Source organism: Homalodisca vitripennis, chromosome 5 (assembly GCF_021130785.1).
Source record: "Homalodisca vitripennis isolate AUS2020 chromosome 5, UT_GWSS_2.1, whole genome shotgun sequence".
In the NCBI taxonomy this organism is placed as follows: domain Eukaryota; kingdom Metazoa; phylum Arthropoda; class Insecta; order Hemiptera; family Cicadellidae; genus Homalodisca; species Homalodisca vitripennis.
Window position 1 is genome coordinate 52,401,669 of NC_060211.1, and position 26,178 is coordinate 52,427,846.

Sequence of the window (26,178 nt, forward strand, 5' to 3'; positions counted from 1 at the left end):
CGCAATAAGACGAGATTAACTACTAATGGTCAAAATTGCTCAAAATCAGAAGTGTTTGAGTTTAGAAAGGAACTGCATGCATTTGAGGCCAGTCAGCAAGTAATGGTTTAAGAAATGGATACACAATCAAAAAGTATCATAAATAAGTATAAGTGACAATGAGAGGTCATTTTAAATGTACATGTACTTTGTGCTAAAGTAGAGTATTTAAGAACATTTTAAAATGTAAAACCAATTAGTCATTTTATAGCAACAAATATAAAGAATTTAAATAAGAGCATGACAAGTTAAGTATTTATAATTATAAACTACAATAATCAAGCAATTTTAAGATCAAATCTAATAAACAATTTTTATTGGAAATGAGTAAATATATTAAATTCATTGTAGTTGAGTACATGTAAGGATCACACAGACAATTAATTGAAAGGATAGGAATTGGAAGGCTTTATTGAATAAACAAATAGAACGCAAAAATCAGTATTCAGTTGACATAACTGAGAAGTGCCCTTAACATGCCATGGTGGTTGCAAAGGGGAAAGGGAATAGCTTGCTTTATAAAACATCCCCAAAGACACAAAAGGATATGAAAGCAAGAGCCCTGACTGAAAGAACTGTAGTTTGAGGGAGAGAAGGGAGGGGGGAGAGGGAGAGGTCAGTTGCTGTCAATGAGCTGAGGTGTCCACACTGATGTTATAAATTAGGATGAGTCAAAATTAAAGTAGGGGAGGCCACTCCCCAGCCTAGCATTCCTGGTCAATAGAGAACAAAACAATGGCCCAGTGTGGCAGCCCATTAGTGGGTGAAAGGAGCTTGTGCTCTGCCTTCATGTGACAGACTTCCATCACATCGATCTGGCGTCAGCATCATCACATGTGTCCAAAACTGTTTGTATTAGTCACAAATTCTGCTTTGTTATATCAGTTTTCCCATTGAACTCACATAAACCTAATCAAAATTAAAACCAAAATAGTGTGTATGAATTACAATTAAATTTTCAGTTCAGTAAATTTTTTTAATTCATTTGTAAAATTTTCACAAAATTCATAACCCTAATAACAATTTTATTTCTTTAACTTAATTGGTTTAGTCAAGTAACTATCAAGTAAAACATACTTTAAAAAAAATAAATATTAGAATAATTTATAATTTAATTAACACAAGTAAAAGTATAAAGAAATTTAAAAAAATAAAAAAATATTGTGACTATAGGAATAATGGGACATATACAAAAAAGGACAGCAAGTTATTTATTGTAATGTCTGAAACGGTTTAATTAAGTAACTTTCAAGTAAACTGTTGTGTTTTTATAAATATTAAAGTAATTCAAAATCTATTTAATATGGATAAAAGTACACTTTAACATATTTTGATGATAAAAATAGGGTATATATAAAGAATTACAGTAATTGTTTTATTTTAATTATTTATCTTTTACAGCTTTATAATTTTTAAATATTTGTTAATCTGTGTACACCTAATATGTAAAATAACCACAGTATGTGAGTATATAACAAGAAAGACAATAGAACACCAATACATTTACTACTTCCAAAAATAAAACTTAGATTTTATCAATTGACCAGCCAGATAACGGCATCTGACAGAACAAACGAGTCAATGTAAATTCAATGCCACCAATTAGCAATACACAGAGGTCATGATATCAAGAGGCACAGTGGCCCGGCCTGTCCACATGACAACGTGGGAGCCTGCAGTCTCCGCAAGACAATAACTGTTATATAAACCACTGTCCTACCCAGCACTACAATGCTATACGCCTTTCCCACACTCTTGGTACTAAATTCCCGAAATGTCTGATTGCGTTAGGAAGCTGACAGACTATTGATTACGGATTGGTTTTCAATGCACTGTTACAAGCTTGTGTACATTTCTTGTTATCAGTCAAACAAACAAGTAAACACTAGAGAAGTACATTTGTTCCATATTCTGTAATCACTTTTTCTCACTACAGTTTTAGTTTTTATTTTTGAAATTTAAAAGAATTTGTGACAAAATAAATATTTTAACACATTTTTGGTAATTTAACACGTGTAACTTATCTTTCAAAGGAAACAAGACTTAACTATTTCAATCACTTAAAACCTTGTATAAATATATATTTTTATTCTTCAAAACCCTTGTAAACAATGAAAATTAAAAAGATTTTACTAAGTGCTACTCACACTGATAACCCATACAATTTAAAATTGTTCACTGTGAAACAGGCTTAAAAAATTTAACTAATAATTTATCTAAAACTTTTAACTTTACAATATGTTACTTCAAATACCTACATTACGTCAGTTTGTTTAATTACTTTATATTTCTCCAACTTGGTTCTAAACTACTCGACTAGTGCACTTCACTTTGATCCAATATTGAATCAGTTTACAGTTAGAAAACATATCAGGTTATTTGAGGTTAAATAGTAAAGATAAATTAATGACTAACAACGATGATATAAAATTTTAAATTTACTAATTACATATTAATTTATTGTAGCATGATAAGTTATGACGAATGATTTGTTTTTAAAATATACATAATTTGAAATATAAATGTTTGTATCACTATAATTTTTATATTGATATTACAACATTCAGTTGTGAAACCAATGTTAATACTGAAATATAATTTTTTTTAAGTGTATGGGTTTTTTTCCTAATAACATCTATTTAAAAATAAATCAAATAAGTACAACCTTGGAGATATCCAAATAATTTTACAATTTATAAAATATTAAGTAATCTTAAATTTTAAATTTAGCTACTTTTACATCAAGTCGAATAAAAAATGTTTTCTTAAGATTAAGATTAAAGATAAGTTTTCCAACTACCAAAAACATGAAATATGTGTAAAGTTCTGTTAATTTAAATATTTTAATCCAACTTCATTGGGAGGACACCAATTTTCATTGATTACCATTATAATCAAAATAAACTATATTTTTTAATAAGTTACAATGCATTATCTCAGATTAAAAAGACCAAAAATGTACAATGTTTTTAAACAAACACATAAGAGGTGTGTTATTTAAGTAAATGTATCGAGCAAACCTAAAATATTTATGTACAGGTCCAGCTAAGAGTAAGTATTTGAGCCCCAATGTCTAGAAACAGCCCAAAGAAATAAACATGACAGTGACTGCATGAATGTCAGGCATAAATTTTAATGTTTTGGTGGCTAGCCCAAAAGTCAAGGATGTGAGCGAAAGCAGTGACCCATAGTTGACCTGAGATGAGAAGACTAGTTCATTGATAAAATTTTAAAATATTTCTATTTTTCAATTTAGAACTTATTCATTTTACATCAGTTCTCGTATGTAAACGTTAATTTTAAGGTTTTAATACGACTTCATAGAGTTAAATATTAAAAACATGAAAGCTCAGGTGGTCATAATTTAATAATGAATTGGCATTTACTTTAATGGCACAGTATTTTATGATGCACAATCATTTATTTATCTTAAGGTAACTAGGCCTACAATCAATGCTCCAAAATGTAACATATTATACATAATTCTTTGGTAGTTTGGTATTATACAGACAGAGGCTACAATCATAGTCTGTCCCTATCTACTATTTGTTATATACTATATAAGTAGGTAAATACATACGCATGTATTATAAATATAAAAAGTTAACAATTTTCAATTACAAGCCCTCGTGTGATCTGGGCTTTAATTTTGGCTTGAACTTAGGAGCTGAGGATAAACGGATTCACCTTGGACGATTTAAGGTCGGGGAAGTACCGATCGGAAATGTCCCTGGCCGTTAGTGTGGGCTTTGATAGCGCCTTGCACCATTCCGCACTTCTGGTAAAAGAAGAAAAACATCCTTCTGGAGAGTACCCAAATCCAACCTCAAATCGCGTGTGAGCTCATAAAGGTTAACTTTAACTTTCGTACTACTAGTAACATTTATGATATAATCTAACTTATCCGTGCTGTATAATAGTGGCCTCTGTATAATAACATAGATACAATGCAACCTCATTAAGTCAGACTAACCAGAACCGCAGCCGATCTGACATAAAAAAATCCAGTTTAAAATGAGAATGTGAGAATGTTAAAAAAATAAAGAACAACATTTACAAACAAATAAGCTCTTTGTTTTTTGAGGAAAAACGCTGAAATATATGCATCACGATAAAGTATAATACAGTATAGACAGTTTAATTTTTCACAAAGTATTTCGGTAATTTGAGCTGTGTCAGCTTTGAAAACTGTTTCCGTGTTGTGCGGTCCCGCATCCTTTTCAACATGAGAAGCTCGGCCTGTTTTGTGTTTTGTTGCTCGAAATAAACCATCAACTCGCTCAAATGATATGCTGCTTCTGCATGGCTTATAACTGCGATATTTTCAGTGTTTCTTCATCAGTATAATCCCTGTTATTGGAATCTATATCGCAACAAGCCGCAATACATGTAATTATTGAGTCAACTGATAAAAAAAATCCGTCTCATGCTCTGCAGTCTGGTTGAATGGCAATAAGGTAATTAAACATTTTCCTGAACTGATCTGGGTTACCCGGAGATCTGACATAGAGGGGGGGGATGTCAGATTCCCCCAAAAGCCGGATATTTAACACAATTTTCAAAAGTCAGGGGGATAAACAATAAAAAGGAGGACATATCCTCGTAAAGCCAGACGTATGATCACCTAGTTCCTGAGAGTTGTGCAATGTATCACTAGACAAATATTTAAATTAGGCTGGAAGACTTTTGTTCATTGTCTACGATTCGTTATACTATTCCCTACAAAATTAATTCTTTGTTTATCTCTAAGAAACATATGCCAGATTTTCATTTAACAAAAATTGTTTTGACAGTCATTTTATGACTCAGAGCTTTGTCCCGGTGAAAGATACATCCTAGATAATCTTACAATTATTTATACATTCTTACATCACATGATTCTCAGATTGATAATGTACTGTAGTAACCTTGGTTTGGTGTATGTAAACACTCCTCTGGCGTTCACATGTCTAACCACCTTATCAATATTGATGGTTATTTTTGCTGAAGTTGGTCAATCAGAGCACATTGCCCATCAATGTCGCCATTGTAACTTTAAAATCTTTTAAAACTCATAAACCTATATAAATACTGTAATAAGAAAATCATCATTGGACTGTTTTCATAGTGTTAAAAGTTTCCCAGTGGTACACCACAAATCTAACACTGATCTTTTTGTGATCTAATTAGAAATTTTAAAAAATTAAATTTTTTCTGTACTGTTTAAACCCTTTTACAGTGTCAATTTCAAGTAAATATTATTTAATATCATGCATAAATTGGAAAAAAATATAGTCCACATATGAAGTTTGATGTTCTGTTAATCGTGTTACATACTGCACAAACACAGGTGATCAGTCAGTAGCAATGACAACAGTTGACAATCACTGTGACCAAACGTACATATTTAAAAAAACAAAAATATATAATTTTTATTTTTGGAGTTATTTTGATAACAAATTGGTAGATATATGTTGAAATTGAAGTGTTCTTTAAGAGTAACTTAATTTCAGTGAATATGCATTTTTTGAGTATTTGAAGCGTTGTCCGAGAACATTTCAAAACAAAAATAACAAGGTAATATTTGGATTTGTTCGTTTCATTTTTTGAATGTATAAAATGTAACTATAGAGATTTTTACAAAAAACTAAAAAGGAATTTTACACATTGGCCTATAAATAATAACATTTTTTGTTACCACATGAATTGCTGTGAAATTACTTAATGTTTTTGGGTAACACCTCATTAGAGATATATTATTATATGGGGGCAGTTGCAGTCTCTGTATATTTGTTCTCAGAAGGTGTATCATCGTAATGGATCTCAGCGTGTAGCACGTGTTGTGTGGAGAAGAGCTTGAACGATGTCCTTAGTTTAGTACATGTGTTGTGGTGGAGATCTTAGTAGATATTCTCAGCCAAGTACATGTGGTGTGGAGGAGAACTCACTTGAAGTTCTCAGTCGAGTACATGTGGTGTGGTGGAGAGCTCGCTTGATGTTCTCAGTCGAGTACATGTGGTGTGGTGGGGAGCTCACTAGAAGTTCTCAGTCTAGTACATGTGGTGTGGTGGAAAGCTCACTTGATGTTCTCAGTCGAGAACATAAATGGTGTGGTGGAGAGCTCACTTGATGTTCTCAGTTCGGGTACATGTGTTGTGGAGGAGAGCTCACTTGATGTTCTCAGTCGGGTACCATGTGTTGTGGAGGAGAGCTCACTAGAAGTTCTCAGTCTAGTACATGTGGTGTGGAGGAGTGCTCGCTTGATGTTCTCAGTCGAGAACATAGATGGTGTGGAGGAGAGCTCGCTTGGTGTTCTCAGTCTAGTACACGTCTAAAGGACTGCACTTAGGATTCTGTCTTTCATAAGAGAAATGGGACTCGTGGAATCACCACTCACTACCTGGGAAGGTGACACTGTAGGATCAAACTGAAGTTTATCTTATACACAAAATTTCATACAAATTTTATAAACTTGAGTTCAACAAAAAAAAACATGAGATTATTGGAAAAGAGCTCTCAAAGCCTTTATGTCCAATTGTGGAAATATACATGACTAATTTTATGAATTTCAGTATGTAACATAATCATCACATAAACTGAAAGAACCATTTCGCTTGATTTGGTGATGATGGATTTGAGTGATCAAGGCTTGAAATCAAGGAATATAGGCAATTATCACATCAATAATACTTAATAAAGCATTTGGAATTGAAAATGAATATGACTAAGCCGTTAAATAGCTTTTAGCTATGGGAGTTACTATCTACTTTCGCACAATGGCCAACAACATAACAGGGTCGGATCGAACTGTAATCAATAAAGGTTATGATCAAGCTGTTAAATAGGTCTTCTGGTGTATTATTATATAGTACATATTCAGATTACGAGATACATAGTTCAAAATTTTAGAAACAGAAGATGTAAAATTAGTAATTTGAATTATTTATTGTAATTTATTAAACTTAATACTTTTATGAAGATGAATTTAGATTTTGAAATGGTTATGTAATACAGTAATAAAACAGCAACTTCTCCAAATTTATTAAAATCGTATGAAAACAAATACATATCTACAAAATCTAAAATAAAACAATAATAAAATACTTTTGCTATGCTTATAACAATTAAACTATTAATATTTAAAAAGATTTTAAACTGTTATTACATAGTAAAATAATGTAAAATGTTCTTTCTAATCACCATAAGACCACGTAACAATTATTTTACGTAATACAATAGGCTTATGTTTACTTTCAATTAAGGACATACTGAAAGAATAAGTTTTACAATCAGATGTGTGCATCCTGTGACTAAATCACTTATCAGTTATTGTGTACTGTAGTAGTAGATATTCTTTAGTTTTACAATAAACACTTGGCTTTGTGAATCCAGAAATAAACAACACTGATACCAGCTATATCATTGTTACAAAACAATATATCTCTTTAAACAGTCCTCTTTTCAACAATATCTTAAAATATACCTTAGAGACAATATGAAATGCCAACATTGTAGAAATAAACTTTGGAATGTTCGCTTCATCCTTAGGTATAACAAATTTGGAATGTCCCAAACAATTTTAAAAATCCTTTCTGGCTGCAGTTCCATATCAAGCCATCACCATAGTTAATAGAATATCAAACTGAACTATCAATATATGGATTTCACTAATATAATCAAACAAAAACTATGAATGTCATGTGTTATTTACATTTAATTTTATACACAACAATTAAATAAAAATATCAAAACAGATAAAAATAGTTAATAACGCAAACAAAACCAAGAAATCAAAACATTACATAACCCCCTTACCACCACAGACGTATGCAACTTATCATGAAATGGCATAGTATATTTTTTTCCAGTATCACATGGCACTATAAAATGTAATTACTTAATAATGAAAATAAAACTGAACATAAACAAAAAATATTTTGATTAATATTTAAAAAACTATAGTTTTATAGAAAGATATATTTTTACTTCTTTTGTTGTTTTATATTGAATTTTAAACCAAACAGATGATTAATCTTAGAATATTGTTGTAAATGTATTTTTCTCGTAATTTGGTTCATTCTAATTGTTTATATACCACAATATTTATAACACGTTAACAAAGATCGGGGTAGAATTTTCTCTGTGAACATGTCTCGGTATTCTTCGGTAGTTTTCACCACATCCATTGCGGATACTGGAATTTCTAAGTAGTTTTTCAAAATCATTGGCACTAAAAGGGTTAGTGTTTAAATTAGATTTACTATTAAAAGCACAGCTTCAAACAATGACTTATAACTGTAACCTGGAAAAGTTATTTTTATTTAAAATTTTGAAATTATACCCTGTTCTATTATTGACCAACAGTGTACAGAAAAACTAGTTACAAGTTATACAGTCAGTTCAAACATTAAAAAAATAACAAGTAAAAGAATAGTTTTTAATTTTATTTACAAACAATTTTATTCAGTTAACTTATGCAAACAGCTGACAGCTGGTGCAGTACAGCCTACTTGATATTTTTTTGTTTTTTTATCACTCTTAAGTATATTATTTAGTAGTTTTAGACAGAGCAACAAATTAGAATTAAATTTAGTTCTTTTACCTATAATCCAGGGTAAATCTAATGTTTATTGGTAAAATATAATGCTTGCTTAGTATAAAAACCCTCAAAGCTACACTAATCAGTCCATGGCGGTAAGTGTCAATAATTCAGTTAACAGAATTCAATTCCTATTATCTTTCGGTTACAAATTCCTCATGGTTTTAGTAAAGATAAAAAGAGGATCCTCACCAGATAAGATAACTTTACTTCCATCATGAGGAGATATTAGGCTTGATAGTCTACCAAATCAGATTGAAACTAGGATTATTGTATAAATATGCCTTGCATCTTGTTTCCATCTTATTTTGTAATCCTACTACCTTTCTTACAAACATTACAGTTTGTTAATAATGGAACTTAATCTTGCTCTTGAAACCATGAAAAAGTCCTGTCTGTATTTGTAAAAACATCCAATCATCACAAATATAATTGCACTTAATCAAATTACCGTAATAAAAATTTAATAGCATATTCAACTGATATACAGGATAGAAAAAATATAAAACTAAAATCACCTATTTTTAGTACGCTCAAAGTTATTTTGTGTAGTTTTGTGGTACATATAGTAAATTATTGTTAAATTTATTCTATTTCATTGTTTTGGTGGCCCAATACGGAAAGAACTACAGCCTCGTCACCTTCAATAAAATAACAGAACTCCAGAATTAATTCAAATAAGTACAATATTTATTAATTGTACAAAAAAGGCAGAAATAAAATTTGTATTGTTGGTACAATGTTTATTAGTATAAACAAATTGAATATACCGCCAAAAATTATGTATTATAGAATCACACCAAGATAGCGGCCACCGAATTAAAAAGTTTCTCCAAAATACCAAAATATGTCTGGAAGCATATAAACAACAATTCTAACCAAAAGGAAAACAAACCCCAGAAAAACTCTCTGCCCAGAAATAGGTCTCTGCTAGTTTTTATAAAAATATGTGTATAAGAACTCTGAATCAAATTACATCAAAGGGGATCGGCTTCTCCTTATAAAAAAAAAAAAAAAAAACCACAAGTAACACAATTTCTTTTTTTTTGTGAAAGACATTTTTAAATTATTTAATGAGTTTATATACATGTTTAAACAAAATCTTTTTTTAAAGGTTCAACAAAAAATACTGTACAAAAGATTTTATCAGATTGTTTGCACTTTGTGGAGACATGAATGCATACTTGTGTTAGTGACATATGTCACTCCTCAAAACTTTGTAGTTTATTCAAGGCTTCTTTCGTTCATTATATTTGACATAAACTCTGGTTTAATCTATTATATTTGAGGACAAATCAATAAACTGAAAGAAATAAAAATTCAGAAAGATATATCTATGGTTTTATATCTAAGTGTTCTAGTTATTGTAGTGACACAGAGATTACAAAGAAATTAAATAGTGAAAACATCAGCCATTACTGCAAAATATTTTGATATTTCCTGATTCTTAAAAACTACTTTGTTACTGTCAAACAAATATTTATATATATTAGGGACATTTTGAAAACAATACTTGTCTTATCAGATAACGATGAAGGGATTGCAGATAAAATTTACCTTTTTCTGTAGGAAACTTTTTTTAAGTTTTGATAGCCTTTATTTTATTCCCGCCTTAGTAAGTACTATTTACTGGGTGACTGAATACATCCAATAAAACAATTACAACAAATCAGACAAGCATACAATGATGTGATATGAATGTCAAGAGTATGGTGGGAACTTCAATAGATTATGAAGTAATTAATGACATTCTTAACAAGATTTCACAGATAAGAAAAACATACCTGCACTCAAAACTATTCACATAAATGTATTAAATTAATAAACAAGTTTATTTTATCTACAGATTTTCAAAATTGTCCCTTCACAATATGATGAATTTAATAGTAACAAAATAATGATTATTTTACATCAAAGTTTCTCTTGCTTAGTAAAGTATACTTTTAATTAATTTCGAATTTTCATTTCAACGAAATAATACAAATTAGACTACAAATTTTCATTAGTTTCAGTAGTAGATTACATAGTATAGTTTACTTGTAGTGGTTCCATATTATTTTTTAAATGCATGTTAATAAACATTAATTCTTTTATTTTCATACCTTTAATTGCATTTTTTACTTCGCTGATATTTGGATTTGGTTTAATTATCTTCCCTTTTTTTTTTGGTTCTCTTAGGCCAAGTAGCTTGTAAATTGCACCAAGTTCTATAAGGACCTTAGCGATGCTTTCGGAGTTACAGGATATTCAGGATGTGTAAGGTTAGAGGGTAGGGGTCGCCTCCTATCGAGATCCATGAAGAAGAATTAGGGCACTAATCTCAAAGTCATGTTACCTTGGAAGAAGGAGAGGCCAGCTCTGAAGCAGCCTCTCCAGTCAAAGTCAGCAGGGGGTGGCACACCCTTGTTGAGGCTTGCAAGAACCTCTGACACTTAGGGAATGATCCCCACCAAACTCCAACAGTCATCTCCCGCAGTAAACTAGTCAAATTACCCTGCACCCCAGAATCTCAACATTTGCGGTTAGTGATGTGCCGCTCCTGGACATCCATAAGGTTGCCCAGATTTAAGTGACACATCAGTTTTTGCTGTGCCCAGTGGCAGGTTCAACTGGAAGGTATAAACCAACCAGAAGTGAACCCTGCTGGGTAGGTGTAGTTATCTTAAAACCACCTCATAAGCAATATCTTTGTAACCCAGGAATCACCGACATTTGCGGTTAGTGATGTGGCACTCCTGAACATCCATAAGGTTGCCCAGATTTAAGTGACACATCAGTTTTTGCTGTGCCCAGTGGTAGGTTCAACTGGAAGGTATAAACCAACCAGAAGTGATCCATGCTGGGTAGGTGTAATTATCTTAAAACCATCTTATAAGCAATAAATAATACCTTTGTAAACCAGAATCTCGACATTTGTGGTTAGTGATGTGCCGCTACTGAACATCCATAAGGTTGCTCAAATTTTAAGTGACACATCAGTTTTTGCTGTGCCCAGTGGTAGGTTCAACTGAAAGGTATAAACCAGACAGAAGTGATCCATGCTGGGTAGGTGTAATTATCTTAAAACCATCTTATAAGCAATAAATAATACCTTTGTAAACCAGAATCTCGACATTTGTGGTTAGTGATGTGCCGCTACTGGACATCCATAAGGTTGCTCAAATTTTAAGTGACACATCAGATTTTGCTGTGCCCAGTGTTAGGTTCAACTGGAAGGTATAAACCAACCAGAAGTGATCCCTGCTGGGTAGATGTAATTATCTTAAAACCACCTAATAATGCAATATACTTTTGTAACCTAGAAAAATTCAGTTGTAAACAGTTTTTTAAAGACAGCTTAACTTTTATGCAGTAGGTGCAAGGAGCCATTCAACTGTTAGTTGGAATACTGGCATATTGCAGACATGATGGTTACATACTTGTCTTTTATTACAGTTCGGGAGAGTCAATGATTGAAGTCACCATTCTTTCAAAAACTTTAAGGTCACTGTAATCTAACTTGTAGAGGAAGTAACTTTAAATCATTATCTAAGTTTTCAATATGAATAGCAAAGATATTCAAGATTTTCAAAATATGAAGACCAATAGTAGAAAGCAGATTTGCTCATTTTAAAACATCTCAATATGCCTCTATTTTATAGATTAAAGGTCCAAACAGTTTAGGAAAGTTCCAAAGTTGGTTTGAAAACTGAAATGGAAACTTAAATAAACATGTGTAGGCTGAACCTTACACAAAACCAAAGTTTACTGAATTGGCTTTATAAATTATATACTAGTTTAGTTAGATGTTCTAAAAGATTTAAATCAGGGCTTGGAGAAATACCACTCTTACTGCGGAAGGTCTGGATAGTGAGTGATCTACAATAAAGTTATTGTTAGCAGAGAATGTACAAGTTATTGCTAAGTTATTGTTGTGTTCTCTCTTGGCATTGGTAAATGAACAATGTTTAAATAATATGAGTTGAAGAAATGAGGACTATTACAAGGGAGTGTCTGGGGTTTGGTCAAAAAAGTAGAGCCATTCAGAGAAGAATGATGATGAGAGTCTGGTTATTTCTTTATTTTTTTCTGTTTATTTATTGACTTCTTAATGGATTGACAAATGATTTGAGCTAAACAAACTTTTCTACACTTATTCAAGTGTAGTTCGTGATGTGTATTTACTTGTCTGGTATGGTTATTGAGAGAGCGCTGATCTTATCTGAGGGATACCATCAATTGACAAGTTAGTGTTGAGATCTATGTTAGAAGGGACACTAAAATGAAAACTATCAGCTACACTATCACTATTACAGTCTGTAATGTCATTGGTCTCAGTAAGGAAGATAGCATGGTCATAGTAAGGGGTAGAGTTTAATAAGCGGCCTACACTTGTTATTCTCTTGTTTTTATCAAATGGTTGTTTATCTGAAGGAATAATTCAATATTACAATTTATTTAACTTACCATATGATTTCGACTATTTAGTTATAGTAATTTTGATGTAAACAATAAACAGCAAGACGTAACTAATATCTAGAATCTTTGAAAATGGCGATGAATATGAAGAATATGTGCGAGATATTTCTCACAAGTGACGAGATTTGTTTAAGTAGCTTCAACATGTGTGTTTAGGCCATACTTGGTTTTGTTGTTTTGTAATGTTAGTGTTAAATTTGTAATGTACAATTTTTTTCTTGTGGTAATTTATTATATCGTATCGAATTGTTCGATAAAAACAACCGAATAACGAGTATACGCCACTTATTAAAGTCTCCCCATGGTAAGTAAATTTCTTTCAAAAGTTCTGACGGTTGTTGGTCACAGTCGAAAGGAGCTCCAGAATTGTTGGCCTGTCTTGTTCCCAAGATTGATGACAAGTCTCAACCATGACTCTCAGCTGCAACCAAGACTTTTTGTTTTGCTTGTTCTTTCTTTTGATTGGTTTATACTGTTGTATTGCATTTTCACTGTATTCTATTGTATTTTTTTGTGACAGAGCAATCTGGCTGGAATTTTTTGTTTTTCGATGGACTAAGTTTTACTACAATATCTATTATGAGTATTATGTTCGACAAGATAAATCTGGTCATCAAGTGGTTGAAAAGAATTCCACAGCGGTGCTAAAATGATTGATATTTAGCTGTATCAGAATTTAGACTGGAGGATTAGAAAATATGTGCTTATTTGGATATAATAATTTTGCAATTTCTTCATCTTTCTGCTAGACTGGTAACGGTTGTCATTGTATGAAATATTGGTACTTTCATTGCAAGTAATTTTTATTACAATCACACATGTGTAACAGTTCTAGCTAGGAAATGAGCAGGGTTTATACTCACTTCAAAGTTATCAATATTTACTACTATATCAGAAAACAGATTTAAGTTATCAGAATTCTGAGCAATTTCTTTCATGCTTCAATAAGACAATAAGACAGTCCTTAGAAATTAAGAAACATGAAAATTAAGTGTTGGGAAGCCATCTTTGACGTTTTCAAGTGATATGTCTAAGAAGTTTTAGAGTCCATGCATTGTCCCTGGTATATGAGACAACCAAATCAGTCCTGTGCATGATGGTGATGCTATAGACCTAATACATATTAGATGAATAAAAGTGTGGATTTATCCTTATCTTATTTATTTAATCAATGCAAATACTTTTGAAAATTGAAGAGGTAATGTAAACTGAGCTTGAGTTTAATACCATCAAGGATTTTTTTTCTCTTTCTGCTAGGACTGTGAGATGGCATCAAATGCACCACCGTAGCCCACACTAATTGCCCCTGGTAATTGTGATTGGTACTTTCTCTTGTACCATATCATTCAATGTGATCTGGTTACAGAAAAGTAACATTTACAAATACCCTGCCTATCAGTGCAGGTTTTGATGGTGCTCTAAAGACCATAAACCCTAAAGATAACAGCCTATCTGAAAATCAAGCTCAAATCAAGTAACTGCCTCAACAACTCTTCAGGTTGAACAAGATAAGAAGAGGCATAACGTATGAACAATGAACATATTACTGATCATCAAATTAGACAATGGCTTTTCAAAACTTACTTTTCATGTTCATTGTTTTACATTGCCTGATTGTCATACTATAAGAAAGAAACTGTTCAAGTTAACCTGGTAATTGCCCATTTGATATCAGTAATGTTGGTTATAGGCATACCAATTCATAAGGTTAATAACTAATAATCATTATATTAAAGCTCAGTGAGTTATGAGTTACTAAGTTTTAGTCAATTTCCCTAACTAGCCTTCACAAAAATGATCTCTGTCCTAACTAGGCTGAAAAAACATTTGGTGAAGAAAACCATTTTGGCTCACCTAGAGGGTTACTAGTTTACAGTGCCTATCACTCATAGCTTATTCTGAGTCATCTAATATTACGTAGCAGCCAGGACTGGACCTATGCTAGGCCTACCTCCAAACAACCAAATAGAGAGGGAATGTTAATAACAAATTTCATGTGAGAAGAACTGATTTAAAAATAAGAAACAGTTCTATCCTAAGTTGAATACTTTTATCATTTGGTTGCCTAATTACTTTTGAATAGGCTAGGTTTAAAATATTTGAATAAAAGGCTTTTAGGAGCACAAAATGAGAACTCTAGCCTATTATATACAGAACCTTGAACTTCAGTCAAAGGTCAAATGTCGGTTTTAAACAGTAAACTTACTCATAATGAGTTCCACTCAAAAAAGCCAATTAATTACCCAATGTTATTCTTAAAGCTCTTAGTGACAAGGGTTATTACAATTTTAAGGTGATTGTTAATTTTTAGAGATCAAAGTGATTTTAATAGTAGTACAAACATAGGACCACGTCTTACTCATTTGACAATGAAATATTCAAACAAAGTTGTTAATTATATTTGTCGATACTAAACATTCAGATGTTAAGGTACACTTGAATCTAGTTACATTTTTTGAAAGACAAGTTTGAAAACCTCAATGAACTGGTGGCATATAGTAATAAACACTTTCAATATATGAATTAACATTCATTATTTACAATATTAACAAGCCTAACTTAGCCTATAACTCAACAACACACATACAATCAAAACAATAATTTTTTTAATGAAAATCATTAACTGATTGTTTAGTATTCAATTCTTTATTACTTGTAACATATCCATGCAAATATAATTGACATTTCAATAAAAAATCAAACAATAATACATTTTTGTAAGAACAATGCAGTTTTTGCAGAGCACATTTTGATTTCATAAAATGTGAAAATTGAGTTAGGTTTAGTAACAATGAAGCAGTTATTGATTACTCAATATGACATGGGGTTACATATTTACCAATATAATTAAACAAAGATTAGTGAAAAAAACATAATAAATCTTCCAAAAACAGACCTACATTGTCTGATGCATTTCAACTGGGTAGGCCTAAAAACCACAAGATGTCTTTACAAAGTTCACACAAATAGAACATCCAACTTTAACAGCATGCAACACTTATATAGTCGTATTTTACCTCAGAAACGTCCTCGTCTTCACTATCTGAAGAATCTGACATAAATCTCGGCTGCAACTCTGAAAATGTATCCGTTTCAGATTTTGTCGGACTCGAGTTGGAAGATTGGGGAGTCGACGATTTCCCTACTTCTTGGCCACTCAATTTTTCAAGTTTTTGATTATCCGTGGTCGAGCCTTGTGCAACATTCTGCATTTTTATCTTGCCTATAAACTATATAACAACCATAAAACTTGCAGGTTTAAGAAATTCACTTCACTCACTAATTCTCAAATATTGTTAGTATAATTCTAGTCATTCACCCAAATTAATGTTCGCCATGTCTACTGTAGATTCATTCGCCTATCCCTTCCACTGGCCTGGATGCTTCCGCTTCTTTATACAGCTCCATTATAATTTGTGGTGTAAAATATTTTATATAAAATTATATTATTACTATTTAATAATAACTTAAATTTCATTCGCGCGCAACGTAATATAAAAGGACAAAATAGTAATATACAAAAAATATAAATTATCTTAAATATGCGAAAATATTTTAGAATATGGTTTTATTTACAGTACGTTAGGGACTTATAATAGTTTACATTATTGTATAGTCATGTTTAAATTTACTTATTTAACCTACATCGTTAACATTATTATTCATAGCTTTAAGTTTCCGTAATCCGATTACGTGTATCCGTAAAAGCACCAGTAAATGATACTAAACACAAAACGTCACTGACGAGAATGTTGTACAAAACTAAATTTTATATACGACTGTTTTTTAACCGGTTTATATTGGTGTTGAAAGGTAATATTAGGATGAAGACACTGAAAATTACGAAGTGCCATGACTTCGAAAGTTTTTAGCTTCATATTCCACGATTGCATTCATATAGTTCTGTGTTACAATGCAAAAGTCCTTTCGGCTTGATAAACTCAAGTAGGTAGATATATAAAAAAATAAGTAAATATAATACATTAAAGAAATAATAACTCATTGGCGTCCAAAGACCTTTTTCGACGTGAATTACTTAAAAACGATCACTTAAATGTACACTCTCTCATTATGCCCAGTTCAGAGCTAGATGGTTCTGATGTCTTTATGCTTAGTTACGTGGCATAAATTAAACTTTAACGTCTACTCTTCTACATGCAATTTCAGTGTCTGTGAATTACCGTATTTGTAACCAAGTTTTCAGTTCGTAGTACAGTTGAAGTGTGTGTGTGTGTGTGTGTGTGTGTGTGTGTGTGTGTGTGTGTGTGTGTGTGTGTGTGTGTGTGTGTGTGTGTGTGTGTGTGTGTGTGTGTGTGTACATAAATATGTATAAAATAAGGAAAATAACGAAACGCTTCTCTTCCTGTTTTACAATGATTTGTTTTCTAACTGTTCGATCAGTTTACTCAAAGTATTGTTGACGTAAATGTTGTCCGAAATTGTATCAAAATTTACAATATTAATTCATACTCTGATATTAGTTAGCAGCTATGTTAACCACATTAAAAAAACATTCAACGCCAAGTCTGTAAACATGGTAAAATACTGGTTCGAATAAATCTAAGAACTACTAATTTATTTGTTATTGAATCCAACGTAAAGTTGATTTACTTACTGCATCATTCAATAACAGCATTTAAAACTCATCGGATTCTAAATTTGAATTTCAGCACGATTAATATTAATTCCTATTCCAGTTCACTACTAGTTTCGTCCAGACGAGATTTAAAAAAGGATTACAAATACATTGATTAGATCTTTTTTAGCTAACAGAGCCGTAGTGTAATTTAACCGTAAAACAAAATTAGTATTTTTGTTGACCAAATAATGGAAACTAATATAAACGGTAATAATAGAAATGTATAAATATTTATTACTTTAATATTTAGAAGTCATTTTAATGTATGAAATGTAAAAAATATTAGAAAATATGTATAAAATTAATAGAAAATATAAAAGTTATTTATGTTAAAGAATTGAGTGTCTCACACTATTTAAAAATATAAAATTACCATTTATTAATTATCAAACATACTTTTTCAAAATATATATTCACCGCCCGTAATAAGTCGTCATCGGTAGTCCCGCGACTGCCTTTCCATTTTTTCTCAGTTATTTCGATATCGTTGAGTTATTTTTTAAATTTGGTAAAGATACAGTGCCCCAAAGTTTAAATCCTGTATGCATAGATGTATTATAATGTATTCATATTTCATTTTGAGACAATGATATATTGAATTCAAAGCATGTTACAAGATTTATAGTCATGAGTGGGTTTTTTCACACGTCCCTGAGAAACTCTACATTCAATCTTTTCTTGAATAATAAATTTTGCATTTAATCCTGATGTATTTGTCTCATAGATAAGATTTTAAAACATTACGGCGTAGAAAATATGTGGCGGAAGAAGTGATTTTACCATCATGCAAGACTTTGTCAATAACTGGCTTACACCAAGAAACGTTGCAGAACAAAAGGTTGAATTTACCTTTTCAAGGCTTTTAAAATTTCATTGACCATCTTAAGGGCCAGTTAAATTGAATTTTAACATCTGAATACAATTACGGTTAAAATCAAATTTTACCCAGTACCAATCAATACCTGTAAACAATTTCAAAAATATTTTTTAAGCTTCGATAGGAGGCTTATCGGACTGTACAAAGAACCCTAAAGTGATGGTTTGCCAGGTTTCGGGATAACAGATATTGAATTTTGCCAGATTCTTTGCAAGCGACGATTGTCGGTAATAATTTGTTATATGGTTAATTAACTATAGTACTACAGTTAAATTCCTCAGCTTATGAGTTGTTACCAGTGTAGCAGGCCTTTTCTTTCAAATATTTGAGTTGATGGCCAATATAAAGGGTGAGTAATCTGATTAAAATCCAGAGATGAGGTGATATCCATACGGTTTTGAGAATTCTCTCTGTTCCAAATAAATGAAGAATTTGGTTTAAATCTGTTAACCAATAAGTTGGGCTTCCATTTCATAAATAATGAAGACTATTATCATATACATTTAAACAGACTTTTCCCTCTAGGATTAACTTATCTAGAACCCCACATTACGTGTTAGAATCACGTAATCACCTCCCGGCAGTGATCGAGAACCTGGAGAGCTGAAAAACTTATTAAATCTTATGGGGAAATAACCGGACGGCTTTTCTAACCGATTAACTAATAACTTATTTCTCTTTTTAATCGACTATTTTAGTCGAAAGAGTAACTAATTAAATATTCTAATTCAATTTGGATTACTGGCTTAGTCTATAATTTAGTTTTCACCTCAATCAAATAAAACAAATCCCATAAATTAGTAACATTGCACCGTTATACTGGCACATGAGGGTTTAGCTTTGAAATTTAAATTTTTGTGAAGGTTCAAAAAAGGAAAACGAAAATCTTCTGAAATAAATAAAGTTCAAACTAAAATACAACTTCTTGAAATAATTACTGGATTTAAAATTAAAATAAAAACTACTTGATAACTTTTAAATTCAAACTTGTAATATATTCGTCACTCCAAAAATGTACAAAGTTCTTACAGCTTGTCTTTTATTCAATTTTCAAAATTCAAAACTGTCACACTCTAATCTGATCTGGCAATTCTTCACTTTAATTTATCTTCAAAATACAATTTTATTTTGTTACTAATTTTCTTTACTTTACTTTAAATATTACTTCTTTTCAGTGTTAGAATTTGTTATATATAATATTGCTGAAAGCATCTGTAACAACCACAAAACTCTTTTAGTATTTTTACATAAAATTTTATATACATGTGCTCACTGCACCAACAAGTTTTATATTGCACAGATCAAAAGGACAAGTTCCTAAATTCCCATTAAATTTAATTTTTACAATATTTCTTTCCCCAAAATTATTCAAAATAACTAAGAATGTATATTAACGGGACTCCAGTTAAAAAGTTCATTTACCCGCAGGTTCGATGACGATTAGCAAAAATAAATAACTAAGCACTTTCAAAGACTACTCGTTATTACTACTTCCGATCAACTGAGACGGGAGGTACGGCACGTCTACCTCACCCCATCTCTCAATACAGTATTTCGTTATCAAACACTGCCATCTGCGATGCGCGCCTCGCTGACAGCAGCCTCTTTTGTACTGTCCAGTCCTTATCATTCTTCTGGGCCTACTCCTTCCACCGGTAATCCAGTTACCCCAGAATTACAATTTAATACAATCGGTTCATCATTACTATATTTATGCATTATAATTAAATAAGTACTGCTTTATATATTTGGTAACATTAAATGTAAATATACAATGCATATAATGTTTTTGATTAAAAACTCACTCATTCCGAAACACCACCCTATATACACTTTTATGTCGTATTATTGTATTATTACGATCCCTGTTATGGATTAGTTTTGCTTGGAAATTAACAGTTAATTTCCAAGCAAAAAGTTCTATAGTTACTATAGAACTTTTTTTACAAATTATAAAAAACTGAAAGATGACCCAGCACTTACACTCAGGGATGAACCGACGGGGGAGAACGAGTAGGACATTTCCTCCCCAAGAGCATTTTATTTCAAAACAAATTTGAAATCAATCTTAATAAAATACGCACATTTAAACTTTATAGCTATTTTAATTTACAAAATACACAGCACTGCACAATTCAGCTGTATTTAAGACGGTAATATGTTTAATTCACCGTCACGTAGCAACTATGCAAGTGAGGGTAGTTTCTATTTCTTATGGTTTCTACCTGTGCTCGGTACCTTGTCCAAAATTTAATCTTATTGATTTTAAATCATATTTTACAGAGTACTCCTAAATGGTACAAGTATATGTTCAAATTACTGCTAAACGAATCCGAGTACTTTGTACCACGAACGGCGATAAACGGGCAAAGTATTTGTATCGTAAATGTACCTGTAACAATAACCTGTACCGGGTACAGTACTTTGGTGTTCAGTTGTCGAAGTAGTGAGTGAGTTTCTGAGCTCTGGGCAGTTCTCTACTGTTTTAGATTGTTTTCATTTGTTGTCACTATGAGGCAACTCCAATCTGACGATTTGGAGTCTGACTATTTTGTTGACCCGGGTCAATAACCGACGATAACCTGTTGACTGGTTATTAAAAATTAAGATTTCTTTATGAAACTTGGAACAAAGAAATACTACCGGATTGCATACACCGTACATACATTAGAAGTCAATCAGACAAGGTTAAGTGCCTATATTTTGCATATTTACTGGCCGTTACTCTTGCTAACCCGGGTACACAACCAACAAAAACTTTTGACCAGGTATTAAAAATTGATGAATTTTAATGAAACTTGAAACGAAGAAATACTACCAGGTTTCGTACACCGTGCGTATATTTGAAGTCGATCGGATAAAATTAAGTTCCTATTTATGCATGTTACCGGCCGTTGCGCTTGTTGATCCGGGTCAACAACCTGCAATAACCTGCTATTAAAAATTAAGATGTTTTAATAAAACTTCGAACGACGATGTATTATGTCGTTCTCAATACTGCTTGCAAATTCTAAGTAAATCGGAAAAAGATGTCAGTCAAAATGTCTATTAATACATTTCCCCTGTTAAGGCTGTTGACCGATTGTTGAACCGAGAAAACAAGGGATTAAATCCAGTGTAATGGATTACAATTGAGAAGCAATCAATTAAAAATATAAATATTGATCACTTTTTTACCTCATCACAATGTTTTTTATAAACTTGGTTTGAGTGTATACACCGTAAATTTTTACGTCAGTATGTAACCTCTTTGCTTTGAAAAAGAGGTGAGAAAGCGCGGGAAGTTGGAGTTGGTCACATGATTTCCCCACACTTCTCTTATTCTACTGGCAATCTGAGGTCTTCGCAATTGTGGACGTGACGGGTTTTCTGCGATTTAGAATATTGTCGATTTGTTTTTAATTAAAATTTGTTCGCAGTAGTGATATCTTGCTTTGGTTACATTGAGGTTTCTTATTGTAAAACAGCGTGGACGTGTTGAGACTGTGACCAATAACATTGTGCCATTGTTTAATCATTAAAAAGTGAGATTGTTATGTTTAATCGTATAAATAGTAAGTTATATTTCACAGCCTTCATCCTGCATCTTTAAAATCAATCACAATTCTAAACTATTGATTTATAGTAAGAAAGCACTTGTAAAAGATATGTTTGATTATAGAAAAATCGCGCATATTTGGGCGACATTTTTGAACAAATTACCGGGATATTTAAGATAAGTGTTAACTACCTTCCTTTCTTATTGCTGTATTGAGTTTACCTCAGTTCAGAAAGCCATAGTTGTGTTGTACATAATTTATTTGTTTTACTGTAAAAATTACGTCATTATGCCGATCGGTTCTTGTTTTCTGCCTCCCAAAAGGAAGCGATGTCGGCGAGGAGGGCACTCTATCTCTACCTACTATTTGTTATTAGGCTATATAAATTAATACGTACGTATTACAAATAAAAAGTTAACGAGTTCTCGCGTGATCTGGGCTTAAATTTAGGTACTACTTTGAGGGATATTTTTCTTTTCCGCTAACGTGACCTGCGTAGGAAAAGTTGTATAACCTGAGACGGAACTGTGGTTAGGAAATTACCAATCGGTAATGCCCCTGTTCACAGTGCGCCCTTCAGCGGCGTCTTCGGCGCCATCCTGCACTTCTGGCGAAAAACATTCCTCGGGATCGTATCAAAGTTTAGCTTAGATCACGTGAGCGCTCGTAAAGATTATTTAGAACTATGTTACAACTAGTAACATATTTATGATAATCTAACCTAAACCTACTTATATGGCGTAATAACAACCAGTCGATATGGACAGAGCAGCCTCCTCACACACTTTACTTCCTTTTGGGACCTAGAAAACATGAACCGACCGTCATAATGACATTTTATTTTCAGAGTAAGTAAAATAGTTTCTTTTTTCTAACGATGTAGTTTCTTTTGTCCCTGGTAAGAAAAACGTTTCCAAAAATTCGTTCTTGGTCTCCGGATAATACCAAAGTACCTTCATTTTGCTTATCACACAAAAAAACCTAAATGAATTATGTAATTATTATAGGTCTAATGCTAACAAGTTTTACATAGTAACAACAATTAATTAAAATTTCATTATGAAGATATCTGTTTAAGAATTTGCATATTAGACAGTAAAAATAAACTCAAACGTTTTAACACTTATTAAAAACCCAGTTTCAAGACTGTTTGAAAACTAAAGAAACATTAAATAGCTGGTATAATCTTAAGATTTATTTGATCTATATATATAATTTATGTCATTCAATTTAAATTTCAGGGAAAAATACTACTGAGGAATAATACGGGAGAGTGCTTACAATAGTCAAGATATTTTGCATGTTAAAATGTGTTTGCTGCATACAATAAAACCACAGTATGATTGTAATCTTAATGAAGCCAGGCATGAAGTGTGAAACTGTAACTTATTATTTACTGTTACATAGCCAATTTAAGTATATCTGACTATATATTATTTCCTTTGTGGAAGTTATAACTTCATATTGAAATAATGACGCTGTTCAAATAAATTATTGACATTTTGGGTGGCAATAAGACAGTGATAACTAGATAACACTGCAGAAGAACATTTCATAAACAATGATAGCTTTTGAAAATTATAGACTTACATATTTTAAGGGGCTACAAATAGCTATCATGCTCAATCAGGTTCACTTATCAAATAAAAATTACAGACTTTCTTTAGGGCAATATCGGGATAGTTTAGTCAGCTGTAACAGACAATAGAAACAGTATTCCATATGTCAATCCTTAGGCTGGTGAAATGTATTATTGTACTAAAGAGAAGGAACAACACATCTCCCAAAACAGAGCCAATATTGACATACCATTGTTTTGATGGTTATGATTTTATTGATCTCCAAAGAAGAGCATAAATATTATTTGAAAAAAAAAAACAAAGTACAGTAAATTAACACTCATACATTATGTTGGTAAAGCTGGCTACATCCCTTCGGACTCTATTCATGGCAGTTCAGTCAAGAATAAAAAAATATGTGAGGACAATGAAGTAACAGCTAAACAAACAAAAATCCTCATTGAATAAGAGCCAAAAGCTGCATCGGAAGTTGAGTTGTGGAAATACTTATCACCACTTACAGATCTCCTGTTACAGATCCAAAAAAATCCTAAACAGGTTTCAAATGCATCTTTGGAGCAGCAGAAAAGCCTTCCTTCTAATGATGATGTTTTATACTCTCCATTTGGAACTTAAAGGGTTTCCTAAAAAACATTGAACTTATGCTCCATTGTGTTTTCGTTCTAAATAGTAAAATAATGACTAACCTTTTTCAGGACTTCTGCGTTGATAATGTGTATCCAGTGTTCTATTACGATACAACTTTTGACCTTGGAGATTTTAATTAGTGTACTCAACGTTTTTGAGAACGATCCATGTGTACATGACAAAAAGTTTTCTGCTGTCCATATTTCTATATTTCAAAAAATAGTAAATTTCTTACCACAAAATGCTGGCAAAACTATTGTGACAGACAGGCAAGATGGCATTAGAGAAGCTGTTATCAATGTCTTGCCATCTTGGGTATCAAAAATTAGCTTAAGAAACATGTATTGGATGTAGCTTCAGATTTACGTAAACAATGTATGTGACTTAATGGATTCTGATTTAATTGAAGAGTATCCGTTGATATACAATGAAATTGATACTCATTGGTCTGACAAGTTCAAGATGTATTTCGACAATCACCTCTTAGAAAATGTTTGCAGATCGGGTAAATGGCAGCTGACAAAAATTGAATTTATACACAGATAGGAGTGGTACTATTAACAGTGCCGGTTTTAGCACTACTAGCGCCCTAGGCGAGATTTCTAGGGCGAGATTTCTTCGCGCACCCCCTAACTGCAATTCAATTACATACGAAAAAAGGCTACCGGCACCCCTTTTTGTCCGGTGCCCCTGGGTGGTCGCCCAACCGTGCCCTACCCTAACGCCGCTCCTGACTATTAATGCCTCAGAAAGTACCAATGCTTTATTATCTAAGTATTATCTAAAAGAAATTTTGTGAGGTTTCTGTGGAATAGTAGAGTACTCTTTAAAAGAGACTAAGCCCTCATTACCTTTTCCAGTTGCAGGATGTTTAATTTTCTCAAGGTATTATTCCCCTTGACAAATTACGTATGCCTTCATGTACCCTGAAATCACATCGTCATTATATAGCAGCAGTTAAACTGTCTATTTGTAATGAAAAGCGAACTAAAAAAGGGTGAAATTACAAACTATTGTGTGCAGTACAAAGAGATACAAGTCTGGAAAAAAGTTTGCCCCAAAAGCAACCAAATAAGTGTTACCCGCCGATGACTCAGAAATTCAGAGAAAGAATGTTAAGAAGTGTGAAAATGCTCTGGATACAACTGCAATCTAACTTTTGCAGTTGGAAGCAAGATTGTAATAAGTCGGTTTTTAACGAGGGCTGACAATGAAACTATAGATAAAGAGGAAGACGTTCAGCATTCCAGTCTGACAAAAGAAAGATTTTGAGAGTATCCTAAGGAACAAACCTCAGGCTGCTTCAACACCAATAAAATTAGAAAGCGCCAGTAGCAACAATGACTTCAACTTAATTTTAATAGATACATTTTCAGAAAAAGTAAAGAAAAACCGGCAGTTTAGATACTGAGCAAAACTATTTATCCATCAGAATTGGACTGCCTAATTAACATTGAAGGAAAAAGTGCTTATGAAAAATATACATCCGACAGTATCAATTCTTGAACATGAAACGTAGTACCAACATTCTCCATAACAACTGTTATTTTTGAGAGTCTTGCAAACATAACTCGGAATACTGAAATGCAATTTGTACATGCCCTTACGCATTTGTAAAGTACAAAATACCAGAAAGATATAATTTTGATACCCATTGTACAATTAAGATACTGTACCTTGCTTGTAATATTGAGGAAACCTATATCATCTTATACCTTGACAGTCTACAAGGGACGCTATCTCAGCCTGTAGTAAAAACACTAATGAAGCTGTTTTATAACTACTACAAGTTTCTAGGTGAGAAATATATCATACAATTCAGATCTTTTTACCAACAGTTG

The 26,178-nt window shown here is 32.1% G+C and overlaps 1 protein-coding gene across 7 annotated transcripts in view; it reads right to left on the reverse strand.

The window, feature by feature from the left end:
- LOC124362183 (ankyrin repeat domain-containing protein 17-like) overlaps nucleotides 1–16,445 on the reverse strand; it is a 125,099-nt gene extending 108,654 nt beyond the window's left edge. For all 7 annotated transcript variants that reach the window (XM_046816454.1, XM_046816451.1, XM_046816455.1 and 4 more), the window contains exon 1: nucleotides 16,093–16,445. In XM_046816454.1, the coding sequence (XP_046672410.1) occupies nucleotides 16,093–16,287 (195 nt within the window). In that variant the 5' untranslated portion in view covers nucleotides 16,288–16,445. The remainder of the gene's footprint in view (nucleotides 1–16,092) is intronic.
- Between the last annotated feature and the right edge of the window lie 9,733 nt (nucleotides 16,446–26,178).